General features: G+C 46.2%; 1 protein-coding gene across 4 annotated transcripts in view; it reads left to right on the forward strand.

Annotated features, from left to right (window-relative positions):
- MID2 (midline 2) overlaps window positions 1-17,641 on the forward strand; it is a 231,955-nt gene extending 214,314 nt beyond the window's left edge. For 3 of the 4 annotated variants that reach the window (XM_058196559.1, XM_058196560.1, XM_058196561.1), the window contains exons 9-10: window positions 5,292-5,499; window positions 15,973-17,641. In XM_058196559.1, coding sequence (XP_058052542.1) covers window positions 5,292-5,499; window positions 15,973-16,375 — 611 coding nt within the window. In that variant the 3' untranslated portion in view covers window positions 16,376-17,641. Of the gene's footprint in view, window positions 1-5,291; window positions 5,504-15,972 lie in introns of those variants that run through there. The other variant, XM_058196562.1, reaches the window with a different exon arrangement.
- Window positions 17,642-21,150: the final 3,509 nt, after the last annotated feature.

Below are 21,150 nucleotides of genomic sequence, written 5' to 3' on the forward strand. Positions count from 1 at the left end.
TGCACAGATTATAGATCTATCTGGACTTTGATGATTCAATAGAGATTGCGCCGTTGATGCAGTTAAGTAACATCAGACAATGATGGACAGCTTAGAGGAGGAGGAAAGGATCTCCCCGGGCTACCTCGAGTTTTCCCAGTCTTGGGAATCGTGCGCTGTGATGAACGAAGGTTGTGTTGTGACGCAGACTCGAGCAGGTAGCAACAAACGCAGTCCTTAATGAAAATAAACTTTATTCAAGCAGCTGGGAATTGACCCATTCCCAGCATTATGAAACTCAAAAGAAAGCAAAGGCTTCTCCCACAAAACAGTCTGTCATTATTTCCAACCTGGTCCAATTTAGATAATTGCCAAAGTCCTTTGCAGATAAGCATCTCGAGCAGAGAATGGAGAGCTGCCAAGGTCTTTTCAGAGAAACATCCAGAGCAGAGAATGGGACGAGCGCAGCTCCAATGTTGTTTTCCGGCAAACTGAGACACCGATGCTGGTCTCCTTTTAAACCTTATGGGAGGGGCCAATTATCTCTTGGCTCTACCCCTGAGGTGACCTCTCTGCTTGAGCTGCTCCTGCCTCTTGGCAGCTCTTCTCATTCGGGCATTAGGGACAGGCTCTCCCTGTTCCTCCTCCTCCTCGCTACTCTCGGCTTCTGGAGGCTCTGGAGTCCGCACCTCACTCTCACTACTCTCAGGCCCTGGAGGCTCTGGAGTCCACACCCCTTTTCTCGATGGCCCTGGCCTCGCCTCCACCTCATCACTGTCCAATTCCGCCACCAGCACTGTTGACTGATGACGGACCACAAGAGGTTGTATTTCCATCACCATTTCATCGTCAGCATGGAACAAAACTGATTTTCAGCTTTTGATTGGTGTCTGCAGCCAGAGCCCCATCCATGTGAGCAGGGGTGAGATTCAAAAATTTGATCAACCGGTTCTCTGCCTGGTTGTTGGGTGGGCGTGGCCATGGGGCCTTGGCCTACTCGGCCTCCTGCACCATAGTGGTGGTGGGGTGTTTTCACCCTCCCCAGGTTTTGGAGACTTTCTTTGAGCCTCTGGGAGGGTGAAAATGGACCTTCCTGGGCTCCGGAGGCCCCCCAGAGGCTGAAAATTGGCCCATTTCTGGACTTCCAGAACTTCCGGGAGACCCATTTTTCGCCCTCCCAGAGCCTCCGTGCAGGTGCTGCACTTACCTGGCATCCAAAACAGGCTGCATGGAGAGGGAGGGGCAGTGCGTGGTGGGCGGGGCTAGCCACTCCTTGAAACTACCGGTTCAACGAACCAGATATAAAATTAGCATCTGGTTCGCCCGAACCAGTCCAAACCGGCTGAATCCCACCACTGCATGTGTGGAGACGGCCCTCAAATCCAACCGTCCATCAGTGGTGGAAAAAAGATTGTGAAGCCACGAGGGCATGTTTTCCTATAAAATGTAATAACAGGGTTTTTGCAGTGTGTAAAGACTGCCGTTGGCTGTGGCTGTTGGGAGAAAGACTAAACAATATACAGATTTTTTTTGCACCTCTAGCAGATTATTATACCAGCACTTAAGTGGAGTTAGCTTTCCCCTACAGTACGCCTGAAAAATTCACATTAATGCGAACACAGAATAAAGGCTGCACAGAATTAGATTTTATTATTGTCTTTCCTGCTTTGCAAGATGTTATTCTTCCATTTCTGCCTCTTCAAAACTTCATCTGGGTTGTCTTTGAGCTGATCTAGAATACAAGGCATGATAGTTAATTGGGAAATTAAGCCCAGTTTCCAGTGGGACCATTTCTGTTGAAATCTCAAAGGGTTGCTTGCAGAGTTAAGTTCCTTTTAATTGCATGTTGCAAGCAAGGATACGTACCAGTTTAGAAACACATCCATAAGAAAAACTGGTGACATCAGAAATATAAATCTTGGTATCAGCGTCCTTCTAGCGATGCAGATGACCCGAGAGTTTTCTTGTGCCATTGTGGGTTCTTCTGGAGTAATTTGTTTTTCCAATATGCCACAGAGTCTCATGAAAACATTTTTTCTGGATGGTTTAACAGAATCATTTCCAACCTTTTTGGAGGAATTCAAGAGGCCTTGATGTCAGGGTTCCGATGGATGCCCTAATTAAATCATGAGCCTCGAGCCAAGCTTCAAAAGAAATCCAGTCATTTATTAGGAGTTTCATGTCGGCATGTTCCAAGTGAAGCCAACTCTGACCCCATGTAATTTACGACCCAGTCTTGACCCTGTTTTCCCCCTCCCCCCAGGATGTGTCATCATGTCACATTCGCCAACGGAGCAATTTCACGGGTTGTAGAGATCACTCCCCTCCAGCCGCTTTGGGTAATCCTGGGAGACAGCCTTGAGAGAGATATGTCTGGATTGTGCTTTTGTTTTTGGCTGCCATGCTGCTTCGCCATTTTCCCATCCCCCTTGCCAATGGCAACTTGAGAGCAGGCCAGGGATCGTTTGTTTAGTGACTGTTTGAAGTTACAATAGCACTGAAAAAAGTGACTCATGACCGTTTTTCACACTTATGACCATTGCAGCATCCGCAGGGTCACGTGATCAAAATTCAAACACTGGCAGCCGACTCCTATTTATGATGGGTTGCAATGTCCCGGGGTCATGTGATCCCCTTTTAAGACTTTCTGACAAACAAAGTCAATGGGCAGCCAGATTCACCTAACAACCGTGTTAATAACAACTGTGGCAAGCAACTCGCTCATTTTGGGCTCAATTGTGGTCGTAAATTGAGGGGCTACCTGTATTCACCCTCGGAATCTGAGGAGAAAATAAAAATAAAAACTGGAAGGTACCAAACAGCAAAATGCTACATTGAGAGCTGTAATTAAAACACACCCACAAAAAAAGCCATTGCGGATCCATTGCACATTACAACATAAAACCTGAAAGAATTTCTCCTGAAGGAATTCTAAAGCATCCTGAGAAACATGGTAGAAAAACAGAAGCCTGTTTTGCAGAAGAACCAAAATTTGGAAAAATGCAAAGGCAGATTTTGATACCTGGGTTGTTTTTTTTAAAAGGATATTTATTAAATATTTAGCATTGCCGAAATGCCAAGCAGAACAAATATATTATAAAAGTTGCAACCGGCTCTTCTTTACAATGGGTTGCAATCCCCTGAGGTCATGTGATCACGATTGGCAACCTCCTCAGCTGGTTTCCAACAAGCAACATCAATTGGAAAAGCTACGATTTGCTGACCACAGTAGAAATGGCTGTAAAATTGGGTCTGTTCACATAACTTAGCAACTGCATCACGTAGCAACAGAAATTCCAGTCCCAATTGAGGTCATAAATTAGGGACTACCTGTAAAACAATATTCTCATAATGCACATTTACATTTGTTGTTGTTGTTAGTTGCAATCGCATCTGACTCATCGTGACCCTCTGGACAACGATCCTCCAGGCCTTCCTGTCCTCTACCATCCCCTGGAGTCCATTTAAGATCACGCCGACTGCTTCAGTGACTCCATCCAGCTACTTTGTTCTCTGTCGTCCCCTTCTTCTTTTGCCCTCAATCTTTCCCAGCATTAGGCTCTTCTCCAGGGAGTCCTTCCTTCTCATTAGGTGGCCAAAGTATTTGAGTTTCATCTTCAGGATCTGGCTTTCTAAAGGGTTGAAATCAGGGTTGATCTCCTCTAGGACTGATGGGTTTGATCGCCTTGCAGTCCAAGGGACTCGCAGGAGTCTTCTCCAGCACCAGAGTTCAATTCTTTGGTGCTCAGCCTTCCTTATGGTCCAACTTTCACAGCCATACATTGCAACTGGGAAAACCATTGCCTTGACTATATGCACTTTTGTTGTCAGGGTGATGTCTCTGCTTTTTACTAAGCTGTCTAGATTTGCCATAGCTTTCCTCCCCAAGAGCAAGCGTTTTTAATTTCATGGCTGTGGTCCCCATCTTTGGTGACCTTGGAGTCCAGGAAAATAAACTCTGTTACTACCTTTACATACCATATTATATCTCTGATTTGTTTCTCGGAAATGACTGTATTCCTGATGATAGAAAGTAAGTATTAGGAAACTTCCTGCCCTCTAATGCTCACTTAAACTAACTACTACTAACTAGAACATACAAAACATTTGCTAGACCAATTCTTGAATACAGTTCATCTGTCCGGAACCTGCACTGCATATCGGACATAAATATAATCGAGAGAGTCCAGAAATATTTCACAAGAAGAGTCCTCCACTCTTCTGCTCGCAATAAAATACCTTATGCCACCAGACTCCAAATTTTGGGCTTAGGCAACTTAGAACTACGCAGACTTCAGTCTGACCCAAGCATAGTACATAAAATTATCTACCACAACGTCCTACCTGTCAATCGCTACTTCAGCTTCAACCACAACAATACATGAGCAAATAATAGATACAAACTCAAGATAAACTGCTCCAAACTCAATTGCAGAAAATACGACTTCAGCAACAGAGTGGTCAATGCACTATCTGACTCTGTGGTTTCTTCCCCAAACCCCCCAAACTTTAACCTTAGACTGTCTACTGTTGTCCTCACCCCATTCCTAAGAGGTCTGTAAGGGGTGTGCATAAGCGCACCGATGTGCCTACCATCCTTGTCCTAATATTCCTTTTTGTTTACTCTTTTCATGTATCTAAATCATGTTTATACTTTTACCTATTATCTTATACAGTATATGATTGACAAATAAATAAATAAATAAAATAAAATAAAAATAAATAAATAAACCCCTTCTTAACATAACATAACATAACATAACATCAGAGTTGGAAGGGACCTTGGAGGCCTTCTAGTCCAACCCCCTGCCCAGGCAGGAAACCCTACACCATCTCAGTCAGATGGTTATCCAACATTTTCTTAAAAATTTCCAGTGTTGGAGCATTCACAACTTCTGAAGGCAAGTCGTTCCACTTATTAATTGTTCTAACTGTCAGGAAATTTCTCCTTAGTTCTAAGTTGCTTCTTTCTTTGATCAGTTTCCACCCATTGCTTCTTGTTCTACCCTCAGGTGCTCTGGAGAACAGCCCAACTCCCACTTCTCTGTGGCAGCCCCTGCAAAATAGTTAACATGGAATTTGTCCAGCTGGACTTTGGTGGCGAGAGGGCTTATTTATGTAATGCCTATTTCTGTATGTTGGTTTAATTATTACTGTTATTGTTAAGAAATCAGGCTCCTTTACAGAAGTGAAACGACAAATAGTTTGCCCAGGAAGCTGGGAAACTTTTTTTGGGTGTGTGTGTGTGTGTGTGTGGAGAATAAATGATTTGGATTGGGTTAACTTTCAATCTTTGCTTTCTGTTCCTGCAGGCCAGCCTTTCAAGTTGGACCCTAAAATGGCTCACAAGAAGCTGAAGATTTCCAACGATGGACTTCAGATGGAGAAAGACGAGAGCTCCCTGAAAAAGAGCCACACCCCCGAGAGGTTCAGTGGAACAGGCTGCTATGGGGTCACGGGGAATGTGTTCATTGACAGTGGCTGCCATTACTGGGAGGTGACTCTAGGAACCTCCACCTGGTAAGTGGGCCGTGTTGGGTAAGAATGGGCTCCCCTAATGGGTTGTGTGGAGGGCAGTGGTGAGATGTAAAAATTGTTACTACCGGTTCTGTGGGCGTGGTTTGGTGGGGAGGGTAATGTGACTGGGTGGGCGTGGCCAACTTTTTTTTTTTTTACTTTTAAAAGCATTTTTTCTACAACCTCCGAAGAGGTTGTAAAAAAATGCTTTTAAAAGCCTCTGACGATCCCAGCTGAGTTACCTGATCGTCAGAGGCTTTTCTTTTCTTTTAGAAGCATTTTTTTTTGCCTTTAAACGAAAAAAAAAAGCCTCTGACAATCAGGCAACTCAGCTGGGATCATCAGAGGAGCCTTTTAAAAGCATTTTTCATACAACCTCTTCAGCTGAAGAGGTTTTAAAAGCCTCTGACGATCCCAGCTGAGCCCTGCGATCATCAGAGGCTTTTTTTTTTTTACTTTTAAAAGCATTTTTTCGGCCGAAGAAAAAACGCTTTTAAAAGTTAAAAAAAAAAACCTCTGTTGATTGCGCGGCTCAGCTGGACATGGAGGGGGGCAGGGATTTTTGCTACCGGTTATCCGAACCACCCGCCGCCATCGCTACCGGATCGGGCAATCCGGTCCAAACTAGGAGCGTATCACCCCTGATAGAGAGGCTGAGGTTCTGTATTCTCTCCTTTCCCCCATCATAAGAGGTGATTCAAAAGAGTACACAAAACCAGTGCAATGCAAGAGGTTCAAAGTCATCAGTGGTAGATCCAGTGCAGTGGTGAGATTCAGCCAGTTCGCACCACTTCGGGAGAACCGGTTGTTAACTCTCTGAGCAGTTTGGCAAACTGGTTGTTGGAAGAAATCATTAGGGCAGAGAACCGGTTGTTAAATTATTTGAGTCCCACCACTGATCCAGTGGTACCTTTGTTTTATATCACCCAAATGCAGGGGTGGGCTTCAAAAATTTTAGCAAGGGGTTCTCGTCGGCCTCCTGCACCATGGCCGGGGGGAGGGGGCATTTTTGCCCTCCCCAGGATCTGGAGGCTTTCCTCGAGCCTCGGGGAGGGCAAAAACAGCATACCCAGGCTCCGGAGGCCCTATGGAAGTGGGCCTGTTTCTGGCCTTCCCGAATTTCTGGTAGGCCTGTTTTTTGCCCTCCCTGAGCCTCCCCACATGCCATGCACTTACCTGCATCCAAAACAGGCCGCGTGGGAACTCCTGGGAGGGGAGGGGCGGGGTGGGCAAGGCCAGCCAGGAGTGGGCTTTGGGGGTTCTTTGAACTGCACAGAATCTTAGCTAGAACACCTGCAAACCCCCAGCAACCCATCCCTGCCCCAATGTTAGAAGAGGGGTCCACAACCTGTGAGCCGCAGCCCATTATCAGGCTGTGGCCTATTTGCAACAGGGCCATGTGAGCAGCAGACTGGCGCACATGCGTGCAGCCTGACTCATGTGAGCAGTGGGCAGCCCCACTCACGCAGGTGCCCGCCCTTACAGCCCCACCCACAATTGCAGCTGTGTGCATGCAGGCACAGGTGCCTGTCTCTGGCACAATGCCATTCCCCTCTTCCCCCCTCCTCCCCCTGCACTGGGCTGCCAATCCGGAAAGGTTGGGGAATGCTGTGTTAGAAGATATGCTACATTTGGAGGCTTCCTCAGGTGGGCTGTGACCATGAAAGCTGACAAGAGAAAACATTTGACTAGCATTTCGGAGGCCACGGGACTCTTGTTACTTTAGCTGTGGATGATTTGAGTATCTCTATATCTATCTATATCTATCTATCTATCTATCTATCTATTTATCTTCTATCATCTACCATCTTTCATCTAGCTATCTAGCTATTATCTATCTTATCTGTCTATCTAATCATCTATCATCTATCTCTCTATCATCTATCATCTATTATTCATTCTATCTATCTATCTATCTATCTATCTATCTATCTATCTATCTATCTATCTATCTATCTATCTATCTATCCATCCATCCATCCATCATCTCTCTCTCTCTCTCTCTTTCTCTCTCTCTCTCTCTCTCTCTGTATCATCTATCTATCTACCTACCTACCTACCTACCTACCTACCTACCTACCTACATCTATCTATCTATCTATCTATCTATCTATCTATCTATCTATCTATCTATCTATCTATCTATCTATCTATCTATCTATCTCTATCTTTCTATGTGTCATCTATCTATCTGTCTGTCTGTCTATCTATCTATCTATCTATCTTCTATCTATCCATCCATCCATCCATCCATCCATCCATCCATCCATCCATCCATCCATCTATCTATCTATCTATCTATCTATCTATCTATCTATCTATCTATCTATCTATCTCTCTCTATCTTTTATGTGTCATCTATCTGTCTGTCTGTCTGTCTGTCTGTCCGTCCGTCCGTCCCTCCGTCCATCCATCCATTCATTCATTTATTTATTTATTTATTTATTTATTTATTTATTTATTTATCATATTTCTTAACTACCCATATTTTTGGGTATTTTTGAGCTTGGTGTTCAACATAATCAATAAAATTAACATTAAAATCAAAATAAATTAATATTAACACATCTTAAAATTATAAAGGTTGAAAAATCCAAGATGGGGGCGGGGTTAACAGTTGGTCATGTAGATGTGTGGGGGGAGGGGGGGTTTCTCATGGGGCCAGACAGCCCCACAGTTAAGGTTTTGGAGGAAAACCTCAATTAGTTGACTCTCTCCTCCAGCTATTGAGTCTACTCAGTAATGATGTTTGTATGATGGGTTTAGTCATGATAAACCAAATTAACTCTACACTAGGCTAAAATGGAGTTGGCTACTTTATGGTTCAATATGTGGTGTAAATAACCCTTGAGAAATGACATCGGATTTATACAGTAGACACCTGCAGAGCCAGATTATTTCAGGACCATGGAGAGCTCTTTGTATGGAAGGGTAGGCTACTGTAGTTTAACTTTGAAGAAGCTGTTGTTTTAGTATTGGCCTTTGACCACAAAGGCCTCAAGGAAGCTGGAGATTCTTTAACTCCTTACCTGCTGGTTGCTGGTTCAGGATAAAAGCTGTGCCCCTTTCTGAAGTCTTAAACTTTGCCAAGGTTAAACATAAAACATCTAAAATATCTAAAACATGTGAAGAACAATTACAGAAATTGGGTGAGTCTAGTCTGGTGAAAAGAAGGACCAGGGGTGACGTAATAGCAGTGGTCCAATATTTGAAGGGATGCCTCAAAGAAGAGGGGGTCAACCTATTCTCCAAAGCACCAGAAGGCAGAACAAGAAGCAAAACTAATCAAGGAAAGAACCAACGTAGGACTAAGAAGGAATTTCCTAATTGTTGAGAACAATTAATCAGTGGAATGACTTGCCTCCAGAAGTTATGAGTCTCCAACACTGGAGGTTTGAAGAAGACACTGGACAACCATTTATCTGAAATGGTATAGGGCAGGGGTCAGCAACCTGCAGCTCTGGAGCCGCATGTGGCTCTTTCATCCTTCTGCTGCAGCTCCCTGTCGCTGCCACAATTTTGAGAGGACCTTCTAGTTATGGGGAGGAAAAGCACGGCGCACCAGGAAGAGACTCTATGGCAAGGGGTGGATTTTCCAGTCAGCTCCACAATTGATAGGGCTTTCAGTTAGGACAGGTAGAGGAAAAAGGACACCACACTAGGAGGAGACTCTATGGTGGGGGAGCCGGACTTCCGGTCGGCTCCAGAATTGAATGGGAGGCTTCGGGTTAGGACCTTTGTGGCTCTTTGAGTGTTTAAGGTTGCTGACTCCTGGTATAGGATCTCCTGCTTGAGCAAGAGGTTGGACTAGAAGACCTCCAAGGTCCCTTCCATCTCTGTTATTTTGCTATGAAAGTGGCATCCTTGGAATCTAAGCTGTTTTATAACAGGATGGCTGTGCCTAGAAGCTGGATGATACGAAAGGAAGTGCTGTTGAGCGCTTCTCTTGAACTGGGCAACCAAGAGCTCTTTTTCCTATAGGCCAGGGGTCTGCAAATTTGGCTCTTTTAAGACTTGTGGACTTCAACTTCCAGAGTCTTAAAAGAACCAAGTTTGCAGATGCCTGCTGTAGGCCTTCCTGGGCACCTGAATTTAAGGATAGTTCACCACCATCCTTTGAGAGCCAATATCCTCGTAAAGGTTCTCCTCACACATATGTGCTAGTCGTTCCCGACTCTAGGGGGTGGTACTCAGCTCCATTTCAAAGCCAAAGAACCACCGCTGTCCGAAGACATCTCCATGGTCATGTGGCCAGCATGACTCAACACCAAAGGCGCACGGAACACTGTTCCCTTCCTACCGAAGGTGGTCCCTATTTTTCTACTTGCATTTTTTATATGCTTTCAAACTGCTAGGTTGGCAGAAGCTGGGATAAATAACAGGAGCTCACCCTGTTATGCGGCTCTAGGGATTCGAACCTCCGAACTGCCAACCTTTCAATTGACAACTGTACATCTTATCCACTGAGCCACTGCATCCCTATCCTTTTACCAAGTTTTTAAGGAGAAAAGGACGCTCTTGAACCCTTGCCCAGTAGAGTAACAGGAAGAATCTGTCCCGCCACAACAGAATTAGAGATTTCACTGCTCAGTAGTTTTTCAGGAAGAGCTGCTTTCTCTATTTATTATTATTTTTTGGGGGGAAACCCGTGTTTCACTGAGAGCCATTTCCATTCAGCCTCTTCCGCTGGAGGGCTTCATTTAAAAATACGCCCTGGCAGCAGGAGCGGCACACAGGCTGTATATACTCTTCCCAAGGTTCATGAGCAATGCACCCACTCACTCTGCGCTGCAGGGAAGGAGGGCAGGAATAATTGAGCTGGGCTACGGCTGAGGTTCAAAGCGGCCCTCGGGTGTGTGTCATACAGAAATGCACTGATCAAAGGCACAGCGGGGACCTGCAGCTTTCGGTGGTTGCAATTGAAATGTCATCAGCTACCCACCCACCTCCATCTCCTGCATGCAGTAGCTGTGGTTGCCCTTCTCTAAGCCAATCTCCATTCTTCTTTTGTCCTCCTCCTACAAAACCATGGACTTCGGTTTAAAGGGAAGGTTGTTTTGAGGGCCCACGGGAAGTTATTTCAACTCAGGTGTCTGTGAAAATACTTTTATCAGTTCCTCGGGCCTTTCCTTATGTTTTCACCGTGTTATTAGGGAAGATTAGTCTCTTTCGTTAGAAGAGCAGAATGGCGGATCAAAGGTTGAGCTACTTTGCTTTGCAAAGCAAAGCTTAGAAAAGGACTCGATAAACACAAAACTTTTACTAAATGCCGAGAAGTGGTAACTCCATTTTTGGTGGTGAGCTTGTTTTTTTAAAAACAAAACAAAACAGACCTTTGGGATTCTTTTGGACATTCAGGGTTTGAAATTCTCTTGTTACTGTAGTAGTAGTTGTGTTCTGACCCAGCCCCAACTTGGTAGTATTAGACGTAATCAGTTCGAAAACAAATAGACTTAATTAGAACAGCTGAGAATTAACTCATTCTCAGCGTAGTCCAAACTAAATCAAAGCAAATTCTTCAGTCTTATCACCAACCTTGGTCTAATTAGGCAAACTGCCAAAGGCTTTCCTTGGAAAATGTTTAGAAGCAGAAGACACTAACAAGAAATAAATGCAGCAAGACAAGAAGTAAGTCTATCAACGTTGTTTTCCAACAAAGAGCCCAAGAGCTGTTGTTGATCTTTTAAGCCTCGGGAGGGGCCAATCATCTCTTGGCCCTCCTCCTGAGTCGTCCTCTTTGCTTGAGCTGCTCTTGCCTTCTGGCAGCTCTTCTCATGTGTGCATTAGGAACAGGCTCCTCCTGTTCCTGTGCCTCACTACTGTCAGCCTCTGGAGGCTCCGGAGTCCGCACATCACTCCCAGATGGCCCTGGCCCCATCTCTGCCTCCGATGCAGAGACCTCATCCAGGCCTTCCCCAGCCTCCAGGACTGGCCCATGTTCTTCCTCAGCCTCATCACTGTCCGACTCCGCTGCCAGCTCTGCAGTGTCAAAAACGGGACGTAATGACATCCAGGTGAGTGGGCAGAGCCTCCCACAGCTGCTGCTATCAATTCACCTGAATCGGATAGAACCTGAAAGCTTTTGAAACCCAAAGGAAAACTCAAATCCCCGCCCAGCACCCACAAGTCCATCCCATGGTCCGATTAATGCACCGTCCCAACTGGAGATGCCTCCCTGTCACACTCCTCCAGGTACAGGGCAAGATGTCCTTGACTCTCTGAGAAAGGAATGTTATTATGACTGTATATCACCCTGGCTCCATACAATCCCCTCTCCCAGTTTCCCACAGTAGGAAATGCGGCAGGCCTGAAGGCCCAATGCAAAAGATGGCTTCCAGGCCTGACAGCTGCAAGATTTAAAAGGTCTCACAGATGCTAGAACCAGGTTTGTGAAGGCTTGGACATCAGGAAACCAAGTACGTGTCTAAACAAGAGGATTCTGAAGGAGAGACTGCAGGGAAGAGCAAAGAGGCGGAGTCTTGTCTCCACCCGAAAGATCTCTCACAACAAAATCCCAATTTTGTAGGCCAGGGTGTCAAACTCACTTTCATTGAAGGCCGCATCAGGGCTGTGGCTGACTGGGGGTGGGGGTGGGGCAGATGGCCGTGGCTGAATAGGTGGGCGTGGCCAGCTTGATGCCATTCCCCAAACTGCTGGCATGTTTCCTCTTCGCACTGGGTAGACCGGGCCGAAGCCACATTGGGTGGACTGGGCTGAAGCGATGCGGGCTGGACCCTTACATTTTCCAGGACGGCCCTGTGGGGTGGATCCAACCATATCGCAGCCCGGATCCAGCCCGCGGGCCTTGCATTTGACACCCCCATCATAGGCTGTCTGTTATAGAAATACAGCCTTTTTCTGCTTCACCTGTTGTATGCAGTGGATGAGAAAGGTAGGAGGAGCTTCTGTGCCGGGGAAGGGGAGGGATCCTCTAAAGAAAGACCCAACTTACCAAGGCAAGAGCTAAAGAGAGTGAAATGTACCATCATAATAGCTGGACTGTGAAATAGGAGAGAACACTTCACCGTTCTCCCATCATTTGCATTTGACGCAGCATGAAATTAGGAATTCTACACACCTGCTTTAACAACAACCAGAGGTTGATGGGCATAGCTGGGCAATTACTTTTTTGTGATGGGAGAATTCTCTGCTCTCCTTCCTTCCCTCCCTCCCTCCCTCCCTCCCTCGACACACACACACACACACACACACACACACACACAAACACACACACACACTTACACACAACACACACAGACACGCCTCTACCTCTATGTGCATAGAAAACCGTACTTCATTTTGTTTGATCGATGTAGAAATTCCCACGGCACCTTGCCAAACAACTAACGCAGAACTAATGCAGGAACTTTGAAGCCATCCTCACGACGCAAAAGGGCTGTAGAAGGAGAAATTCAAAGCCGCGCAAAAATTGTGTTGGGTACTTTAAAAGTCTGGGGGAAGTAAATGTAGGTTTTGCTTCCACGATTGATTTGCTCTGGTCATTTTTATGCCCATAAAGTGAGGGTGTCAGCGTTCCAAGTAATGCACCCATTGAAAGCACAATTCCGAGGCAGGTAGATTCCTCAAAGAGCAATTTATAGGATACGTCATATTGGCATAATTGGTGAAAACTGATGCTGAAAGTTCCCACTGTTTTCACCTGCTGTATTTTTCAGACTATAAGATGCAACCCCCCCCCAAAAAGGGGGTGGAAATGTTGGTGCACCTTATAGACCGAATACGGCCCTGTTTTTGGCCTCCCCAAAAAAAACCCCACGCATCCTGTTTTCATCAAAAACTGGCCCGTTTTTCACAAAAACAGGACGTGTGGAAGGTTTTGGAGGCTGGCAGAGTGCTCTTGGGGGCTGGGGAGGGCAAAAATTATTTTGACGCACGGAGGTCAAAAATTATTTTTTTCCCTTGTTTTCCTCTTCAAAATCTAGATGCGTCTTATAGTCTGAAAAATATGGTAACTACAAAATGAAAGTTCCCCTTTTCCCCCTCCCCAGGCATCAGTCACATTGTCCAATACAATTGCCTGCCGGTGGCATGGTTACTTTACTCCTCTTCCCCGCCACCTGTAGAAATGTCCTTGGTTCCCACAGGAAAACTTTTTATTTTGAACAGAAAACCCCAGCTGTCTATTTCCCCCACCCCCCTTTCCACTCTGTTAAAATGGCCTCAGCCAGGTTTGCGTCAGGGTTGACCGAGGGTGGATGTTCCTCACTATGATCTGCAAAATAATTCTGTGAGCGAGAGACTTGACTCAAAGAAACAGCAGCGAGCATAGAGGCAACTGAGAGCCAGTTTGATGTAGTGGCTAAAGGGATCAGGGGTGAAATGCTCCTGGTTCGGTCCGGTTTGGCCAAACCGGTAGTAAAAAATGTAAAAAAAAAAAAAGTTCCGACGATCAGGTGAGTGACACCCAATTGTCAGAACTTTTTTTTTTTTTACTTTTTAAGCATTTTTTTAATAGAACGGTTAGTAAAAATGCTTCATAGCTGTGCCGCGCAATCATCTGAGCCCCCTTTTTTTTTACCTTTTTAAAGCATTTTTTTTTCAACCTATTCACCTGAATAGGTTGTAAAAAAATGTTTTTAAAAGTTAAAAAAAGGGGATCTGACAATCAAGCAGCTCAGCTGTGATCATCAGGGCCTTTTTTTTAACTTTTAAAAGCATTTTTTTACAACTTATTCGGCTGAAGTAAAAAAAAAATAAAGATGACGATGATGATGATGATGATGATGATGATGATGATGATTATTATTAATTAGATTTCTACACTGCCCTTCTCCCGAAGGACTCAGGGCGGTGTACAGCCAAAGTAAAAGCAAACAATACAATATACAATTAAAACGAAATTAAAAAACTTATTACACAATTGGCTGAAAACTTTAAAACATTTAAAATTCTAAAAACCCATTTAAAATTCATATAAAATTTAGGAATATGGAATATAAATTTAAAAATACAGCAAAATTTAAACTAGCCCCGCGCGAATGAATAAATACGTTTTCAATTCGCGGCGAAAGGTCCGAAGGTCAGGTATTTGGCGTAGACCAGGGGGAAGTTCGTTCCAGAGGGTAGGGGCCCCCACAGAGAAGGATCTCCCCCTGGGGGCCGCCAGCCGACAATGTTTGGCGGACAGCACCCTGAGAAGACCCTCTCTGTGTGAGCGTACACACAGATCACGTGCCACAGCTGATCACACACACACACACATACCCACGTGCTGTTCTACTTACCCCATGCCTCTTTTGGCGTCCACTGCACAAGTGGATGCACCTTGCAGTTGGTGCATGGGACACACTGTGCATGCGCACACAGCACGTGTTTGCGCACAGTGTGCATGTACAGCCAGCAAAGCAGTATTAAACTGGTTCAGATTTCACCACTGCACTGGACTAGAAACTGGGAGACAGGGAATTCTAGTCTCTCCTTGGCCATGAATCCAGCTGGGTGACTCAGGGTCAGTCCTTCCTGTCAACCCTGGGAAGAAGTAGGCAAAGGCATACTACTTCTGCTTAACAAACTGCGTGGATTGCTCTGTTTAGTTACCAGGAGCCAAGACTGACTTGAAGGCACACTAAAATAAAGTTGGCTAAGGTGTGGTCTAGTTGGATGAAGTTTGAACCCTGTGGACATCCAAAATTTAAGTCACTCTATCAGACAGATTAAGGGAGGGTGTCTTTTGTGTCAGGCTCAAACACTGGGAGGAGGCAATGAAATAGATTTGAGACCAATTCTTTATTTGATTGTACCTAATGGACAGAATCTTGCCAGACTAAAGCAATAGTCTTCTAGATATATCCTGAGAAATTCTAGTGTGGGTACCCTGAACTTTCTTCCAGTGATGGAACTCAATTTTTTTTACTACCAGTTCTGTGGACGTGGCTTGGTGGGTGTGGTGTGGCTTGGTGGGTGTAGCTTGGTGGGCGTGGCAGGGGAAGGATACTGCAAAATCTCCATTCCCTTCCCAATCCAGGGGAAGGATACTGCAAAATCCCAATGCCCACCCCACTCTGGGGGAAGGATATTGCAAAATCCCCATTCCCACCCCACTCCTGGGGGAAGGATATTGCAAAATCCCCATTCCCACCCCACTCCTGGGGGGAAGGATATTGCAAAATCCCCATTCCCACCCCACTCCGGGGGGAAGGATATTGCAAAATCTCCATTCCCACCCCACTCTGGGGCCAGCCAGAGGTGGTATTTGCCAGTTCTCCGAATTACTCAAAATTTCCGCTACCAGTTCTCCAGAACCTGTCAGAACCTGCTGAATAGCACTCCTGCTTTCTTCCCTCTGCCCCATCCAGTTTGGGACTGCATATTCTCTTGATCTGGGCTTTCCGGGAAGGCTCTGAGTTGGCACATCCTCCCACTCTGCTACTACAGGTGTTCATTCCATTATATTTTTTTGCCTCATTTAAATTGATCTCCCATAAATGACTTTTGGTCCCCTTCCTCTTTTTCCAGGTACGCCATCGGCATTGCCTACAAATCAGCCCCTAAGAACGAGTGGGTCGGCAAGAACTCCTCCTCTTGGGTTTTCTCCCGCTGCAACAACAGCTTTGTCGTGCGGCATAACAACAAGGAGATGCTGCTTGACGTTCATCCCCAGATGAAGCGCTTGGGCGTCCTCCTGGACTATGACAACAATGTCTTCTCCTTCTACGATCCTGCCAACTCGCTCCATCTCCATACGTTTGAGATTGCTTTCATCCTGCCTGTCTGCCCTACCTTTACCATTTGGAACAAATCATTAATGGTGATCACGGGTCTTCCTGCTCCAGACTTTATAGACTACCCGGAACAGCAGGAGTGCAACTGCCGGCCTCAAGAGTCCCCGTATGTATCAGGAATGAAAACCTGCCATTGAGGACCCAAGAAGTCCTGTCTTTCCAGCCAAGTCTCTGGAGCAATTGTGCAACTTAGATGAGGCAATGACCTTGTGTGTGTTTTGGAGGCAGTTGGCGGCCTGCAAGCTTCTCTCTTACTGAAAGTCCACCGCTCGTGCATCGCTCGTGGTGCATCGGTGTGGGTGGCATTTCATGGACCGGATTTTTAAAACTTAATTTTATTTTATTTTTTTTAATTTTTTTTTGATAGCACTACTGAATTGTCTCCAATGGAGTTGGCATGTCTTGTTTGTCCCTAACAAGAGGAAGGGGTACCATGGCAGGATATGGAGATGGATCGTGCCATCTCAGCTGCATGGGAATCCAAAGTGCAACATGGGTTTGGTTTTGTAAAACTGACAGAGGAGTCGGGGGGCGGGGGTGGGGGTTGTCAAGGTCTCCTAAGCTATCATTTGGGGAGAATCGGAACCAAACAAAATTGGAACCCAAGCCATTGCCTAGAAAATACAGGTCCGGGTCCCTTATTACCCCATAACAATTGTACATGGGGGAGGCGGGGGCAACATGAATTTAGTACTCTGCAAATATTCCTCTTGCACATTAACAGATATATGGAAAAAAAGGAGTTAGCCCATAGGAAACGGCCCTTTCCCAAAGCCCTAAATCTCCAAATTTGTCATCAGCCATATTCCTTCCAATCATATCTACTCCAGCACGGTGGTTCTAAACAAGGATTGGCCCATATAGACTTCTGCATGTAGGTCAGTTCCCCTTGGCTGATGTTAACACTGAACATGTAGAGGCATGAGGAGAGCATCTGGTGCTCCATAAGCACAGTCCGCTTTCTTCCCAACCCGGTCTGAATGAAAGGAGATGAGATCCATGTAGACCTACTCTATGCACCCAGTGTGCAGATGTTGCAAAAGCTTGGCTAACTGAAGCTTTCTTTGTGCACTTTTACACACAGTGGGAGCCCGCTGCTGCTAGCAAACTAACTGTTCTTCCTACCCAGAAGCGCCTTCTGGGCAGGGAATTTTGTAAACAAGTGGAAAGTCCAAGGGCTGTAAGGAATGTATTTTATTCAGAAATGGATGAGGTGATCCTGCCCTAAAAGCTAGAATAACTTCAGGCTTTTGAAATGCAACAGATTCTCTTCCTTAGGTCATAGATTTTATTAGAGGAAAAGAGGCCAACCCAAGCCCAACCTAACCCAACCCAGCCCAAGCCCAAGGCCAACCCAAGCCCAACTCAACCCAACCCAACCCAAGCCCCAACCCAAGCCCAACTCAATCCAACCCAACCCAACCCAAGCCCAGCCCAATTCAAACCAATCCAACCCAACCCCAACCCCAACACAACTCAACGCAACACAACTCAACACAAGCCCAACTCAACCCAACCCAACCCAATGCAGGAAATGTAAGTGGAGGGACTTCAGTTTAGGACACTCTTGGGACCAACAACTTATTTGGTAAAATTAGCATCCCAGACTGGTGGTATCCAAAAGGATTCTTCCGTTCTATTTGCTGGTGTTCCATTTGTCCCATCATCTGGCTCAGATCATTTGATCTGAGGTTGGTTGTCCTTCCTTTTTCTGGGAACAAGGCATCCTGGTTGCTTCCTCTTCTAGAACTAGTGGAAGCAAGTCAGCTGATTCAGTTATATCCCGGGAGGGGCAGACTAAACTTCAGCCTATTGGAAAGGAGTGGGGGGGGAACATTGCAAGGGTCCAAAATGCATACAGGAAACCTCCCAGAGATATGACACTTCAGCTTGGCCTTTAATTTAACCCTACCCCACTAAACCGTTAAATATTGCACTGCAGATTATAGGCCATTTTAACTGCTGAATTTCTTGGCATGGCTTGGATACCTGAAATGACAGGCTTCCCATGGAATGCCCGCTTGCAATGTAGGAAAAGGTGGGAACCAGAGTCCCCTAACTGTCTACCCCAGACCGGGGAAAGCTGTTGTAGATTGTAGCCCATTGCTAGAAAAGTCATACCAGACCATTGGGTGTCTGGTGACGAAACGGCCCTATGGAAGAAAGCTTGACATGTCTTGGGTTTTCTTCTTGGTTCAGTATGCTCAACATTTGGGCATTTTCTTCCTTGGGGGAATGTGGTTTCTGTTGCTTTTGAGGCGGGGAGGGGTGGGGGGCGGGGGTTGAAGGAAAGACATTGGAGAGCATGATATTATTCAGGTTTGTATTGTGCTTGCCCTCAGGTCCTATCCTACGATGCAGGGAGACGTTCATTGAGATGTTGGCAGATCCTATGTAATGCCTTTGGAGGGTTTTGGTGGGAAGCCATCATTACAAAGAAGTAGCCATCATACCACAATATTTGATGTTCTGTATCTACGGGCGGTTGCCCTGCAGGGTTTCCTCTACAGCAGGACTGTCAAACTCAAGGCCCATGGGCCGCATCCGGCCTGCAAGGTGGTCAAATCTGGCCCGCAGGCCCATCCTGGAAAATGTAAGCTGCCGGCCCGTGTCGTTTCAACCCAATCTACCCTTATCACTTCGGCCCAGTCTACCTGGGTCATTTCAGCCCAGTCTTCCCAATGCGAAGAGGAAACATCGGGCCAGGGTAGCTTCAACCTGGTCTGCCCAGTGCGAAGAGGAAACATGCCAACAGTTTGGGGAGTGACGTCAAGCTGGCCACGCCCACTCAGTTGGCCACGCCCCATGAGTGGCATCAAGCTGGCCATGCCCACCCAGTTGGCCATGCCCGTCCGCCCCCCCCCCTCTCCCCCAAGGTCAACCACAGCTCCGATGCGGCCCTCAATGACATTGAGTTTGACACCCCTGCTCTACAGCAATGGTCAAGACTTTTACGATTGCTGCTAAACTTGTCACTCTTCAACCTGTAAGGTCAGCTAGGAAGATCAATTTCCTTCAAGTTGCGTGATTTTAATGGCTCGTGGTTTTAGCCCGAGGGTTGTTTTATTTTATTTTATTTTATTGTTTTTGTTTTTTTTAAATTGGGTCAGTCCAAAAGAGTGACCTGGAATAAATGCAAGGGCATCTCACCACCCATGAGCTCGTGCCCAAATATCAAAGTCCAGGATCACTGCGATGTGGTAGTGGGGTGCCTGCCTGCATTTCCAGCCAACGTCAGTGCGCATTATTGCACAGAATTCAAGAGCCCGTCATAAACCCTCCGAGAATCTCAGCCATCATTTAAAAAGCAAGCAAACGGAAGCCTAGATCACTAGCTTTTCTTTGTGGTTACCGGAGAGACTTAAAATTGTAGAAGCAAAGGCCTCTTCAGAAGGCCCCGCAATTAAAAGTTGGAAAAGATGAGCTCTTCATGATTTTCCTTCCTCTGACGCGCAAGACTCAATGGTGTCTTGTACCCATCATAACCTCTTCTTGTCCCCGTCCTCTGACCTTCTATCTCCAGTCCTGGTCTCTCACCGTCTCTGTTTCGTATCAACCTGCCTCCCTTCCTCATTGCTCTGCCACGGTGCTCAGATTCAACCAGTTAAGAGATGCAAGACAGGACGTGATGCCAGGTGAAAAATAGGGCCGCAAATGTATTTTGATGATTTGCTCTCATTTCAGAAGGCAGTTTCTTGATGTTGGGTGGGAGGGGGAATTATATTCCTACAGCAAAGAGAGACACTGAACAAGTTTCATTGTTCTATTTTCATTGGTTTGTCATAGATGCCTTCTTCTGTAGCATTTAAATCCTTTCTCCCCTTCCCTTCCCTTCCTTTCCCTTTCCTTCCCTTCCTTTACTTCCCATTTTCCCTCATCCTTTCCCTTCCCTTTCTCTTCCCACCCTTTCCCCCTTCCCGTCCTTTTCCTTCCCTTCCTTTTTCCTTTTTCCCTTTTCCTTTCCCTTCCTTCCCTTCCCTTCCCTTCCTTCCCTTCCCTTCCCCCCTTTCCCCCTTCCCTTCCTTTTCCTTTCCTTCTCTTCCTTTTTCCCTTTTCCTTTCCCTTCCTTCCTTTCCCTTCCTTCCCTTCCCTTCCCACCCTTTCCCCCTTCCCTTCCCTTCCCTTCCTTTTTCCCTTTTCCTTTCCCTTCCCTTTCTCTTCCCACCCTTCCTTCCTTCCCTTCCCACCCTTTCCTTCCCTTCCCTTCCTTCTCTTCCTTTTCCTTTCCTTTCCTTCCTTCCTTTCCTTCCCTTCCTTCCTTCCCATCCTTTCTCCTTCCCTTCCCTTCCTTTTCCTTTTCCTTTCCTTCCTTCTCTTCCCACCCTTTCCTTCCCTTCCTTCCCACCCTTTCCCCCTTCCCTTCCCTTCCCTTCTCTTCCTTTTTCCCTTTTCCTTTCCCTTCCTTCCTTTCCCTTCCCTTCCCTTCCCTTCCCATCCTTTCTCCCTTCCCTTCCCTTCCTTTTTCCCTTTTCCTTTCCCTTCCCTTTCTCTTCCCACCCTTTCCCTTCCCTTCCCTTCCTTTCCTTCCCACCCTTTCCCCCTTCCCTTCCTTTCCCCTTCACTTCCTCCCCTCCCCTCCCCTCCCCTCCCTCCGTTCCTCCCTCCCTCCCTTCCTCCCTCCCTCCTATGAGAACTACCTCATTACACACACTTCCAGATGGAGACAAAGATTATGTCTAATCAAAGATTAGATTATGATTAGGGATTTGTAACTTGCAATTCTCGTCATCGTGGGATTCAGTGCCCATAAACCTAAACCCCAGAGATTATGGGGATGGCATCCCAAAATATTGGAAGGGCCTCAGGTCTTGTTCTTCCGATGGGGAAACTCTTTGGGTTTCCCTGTTTCTGCAAAGCTGCTCTACCAGGGATGTCAGCTTGGGAATATTCTGCCCCATCATCTGTGCTCCTG

Source organism: Ahaetulla prasina, chromosome 11, assembly GCF_028640845.1.
Source record: "Ahaetulla prasina isolate Xishuangbanna chromosome 11, ASM2864084v1, whole genome shotgun sequence".
Lineage (NCBI taxonomy): Eukaryota > Metazoa > Chordata > Lepidosauria > Squamata > Colubridae > Ahaetulla > Ahaetulla prasina.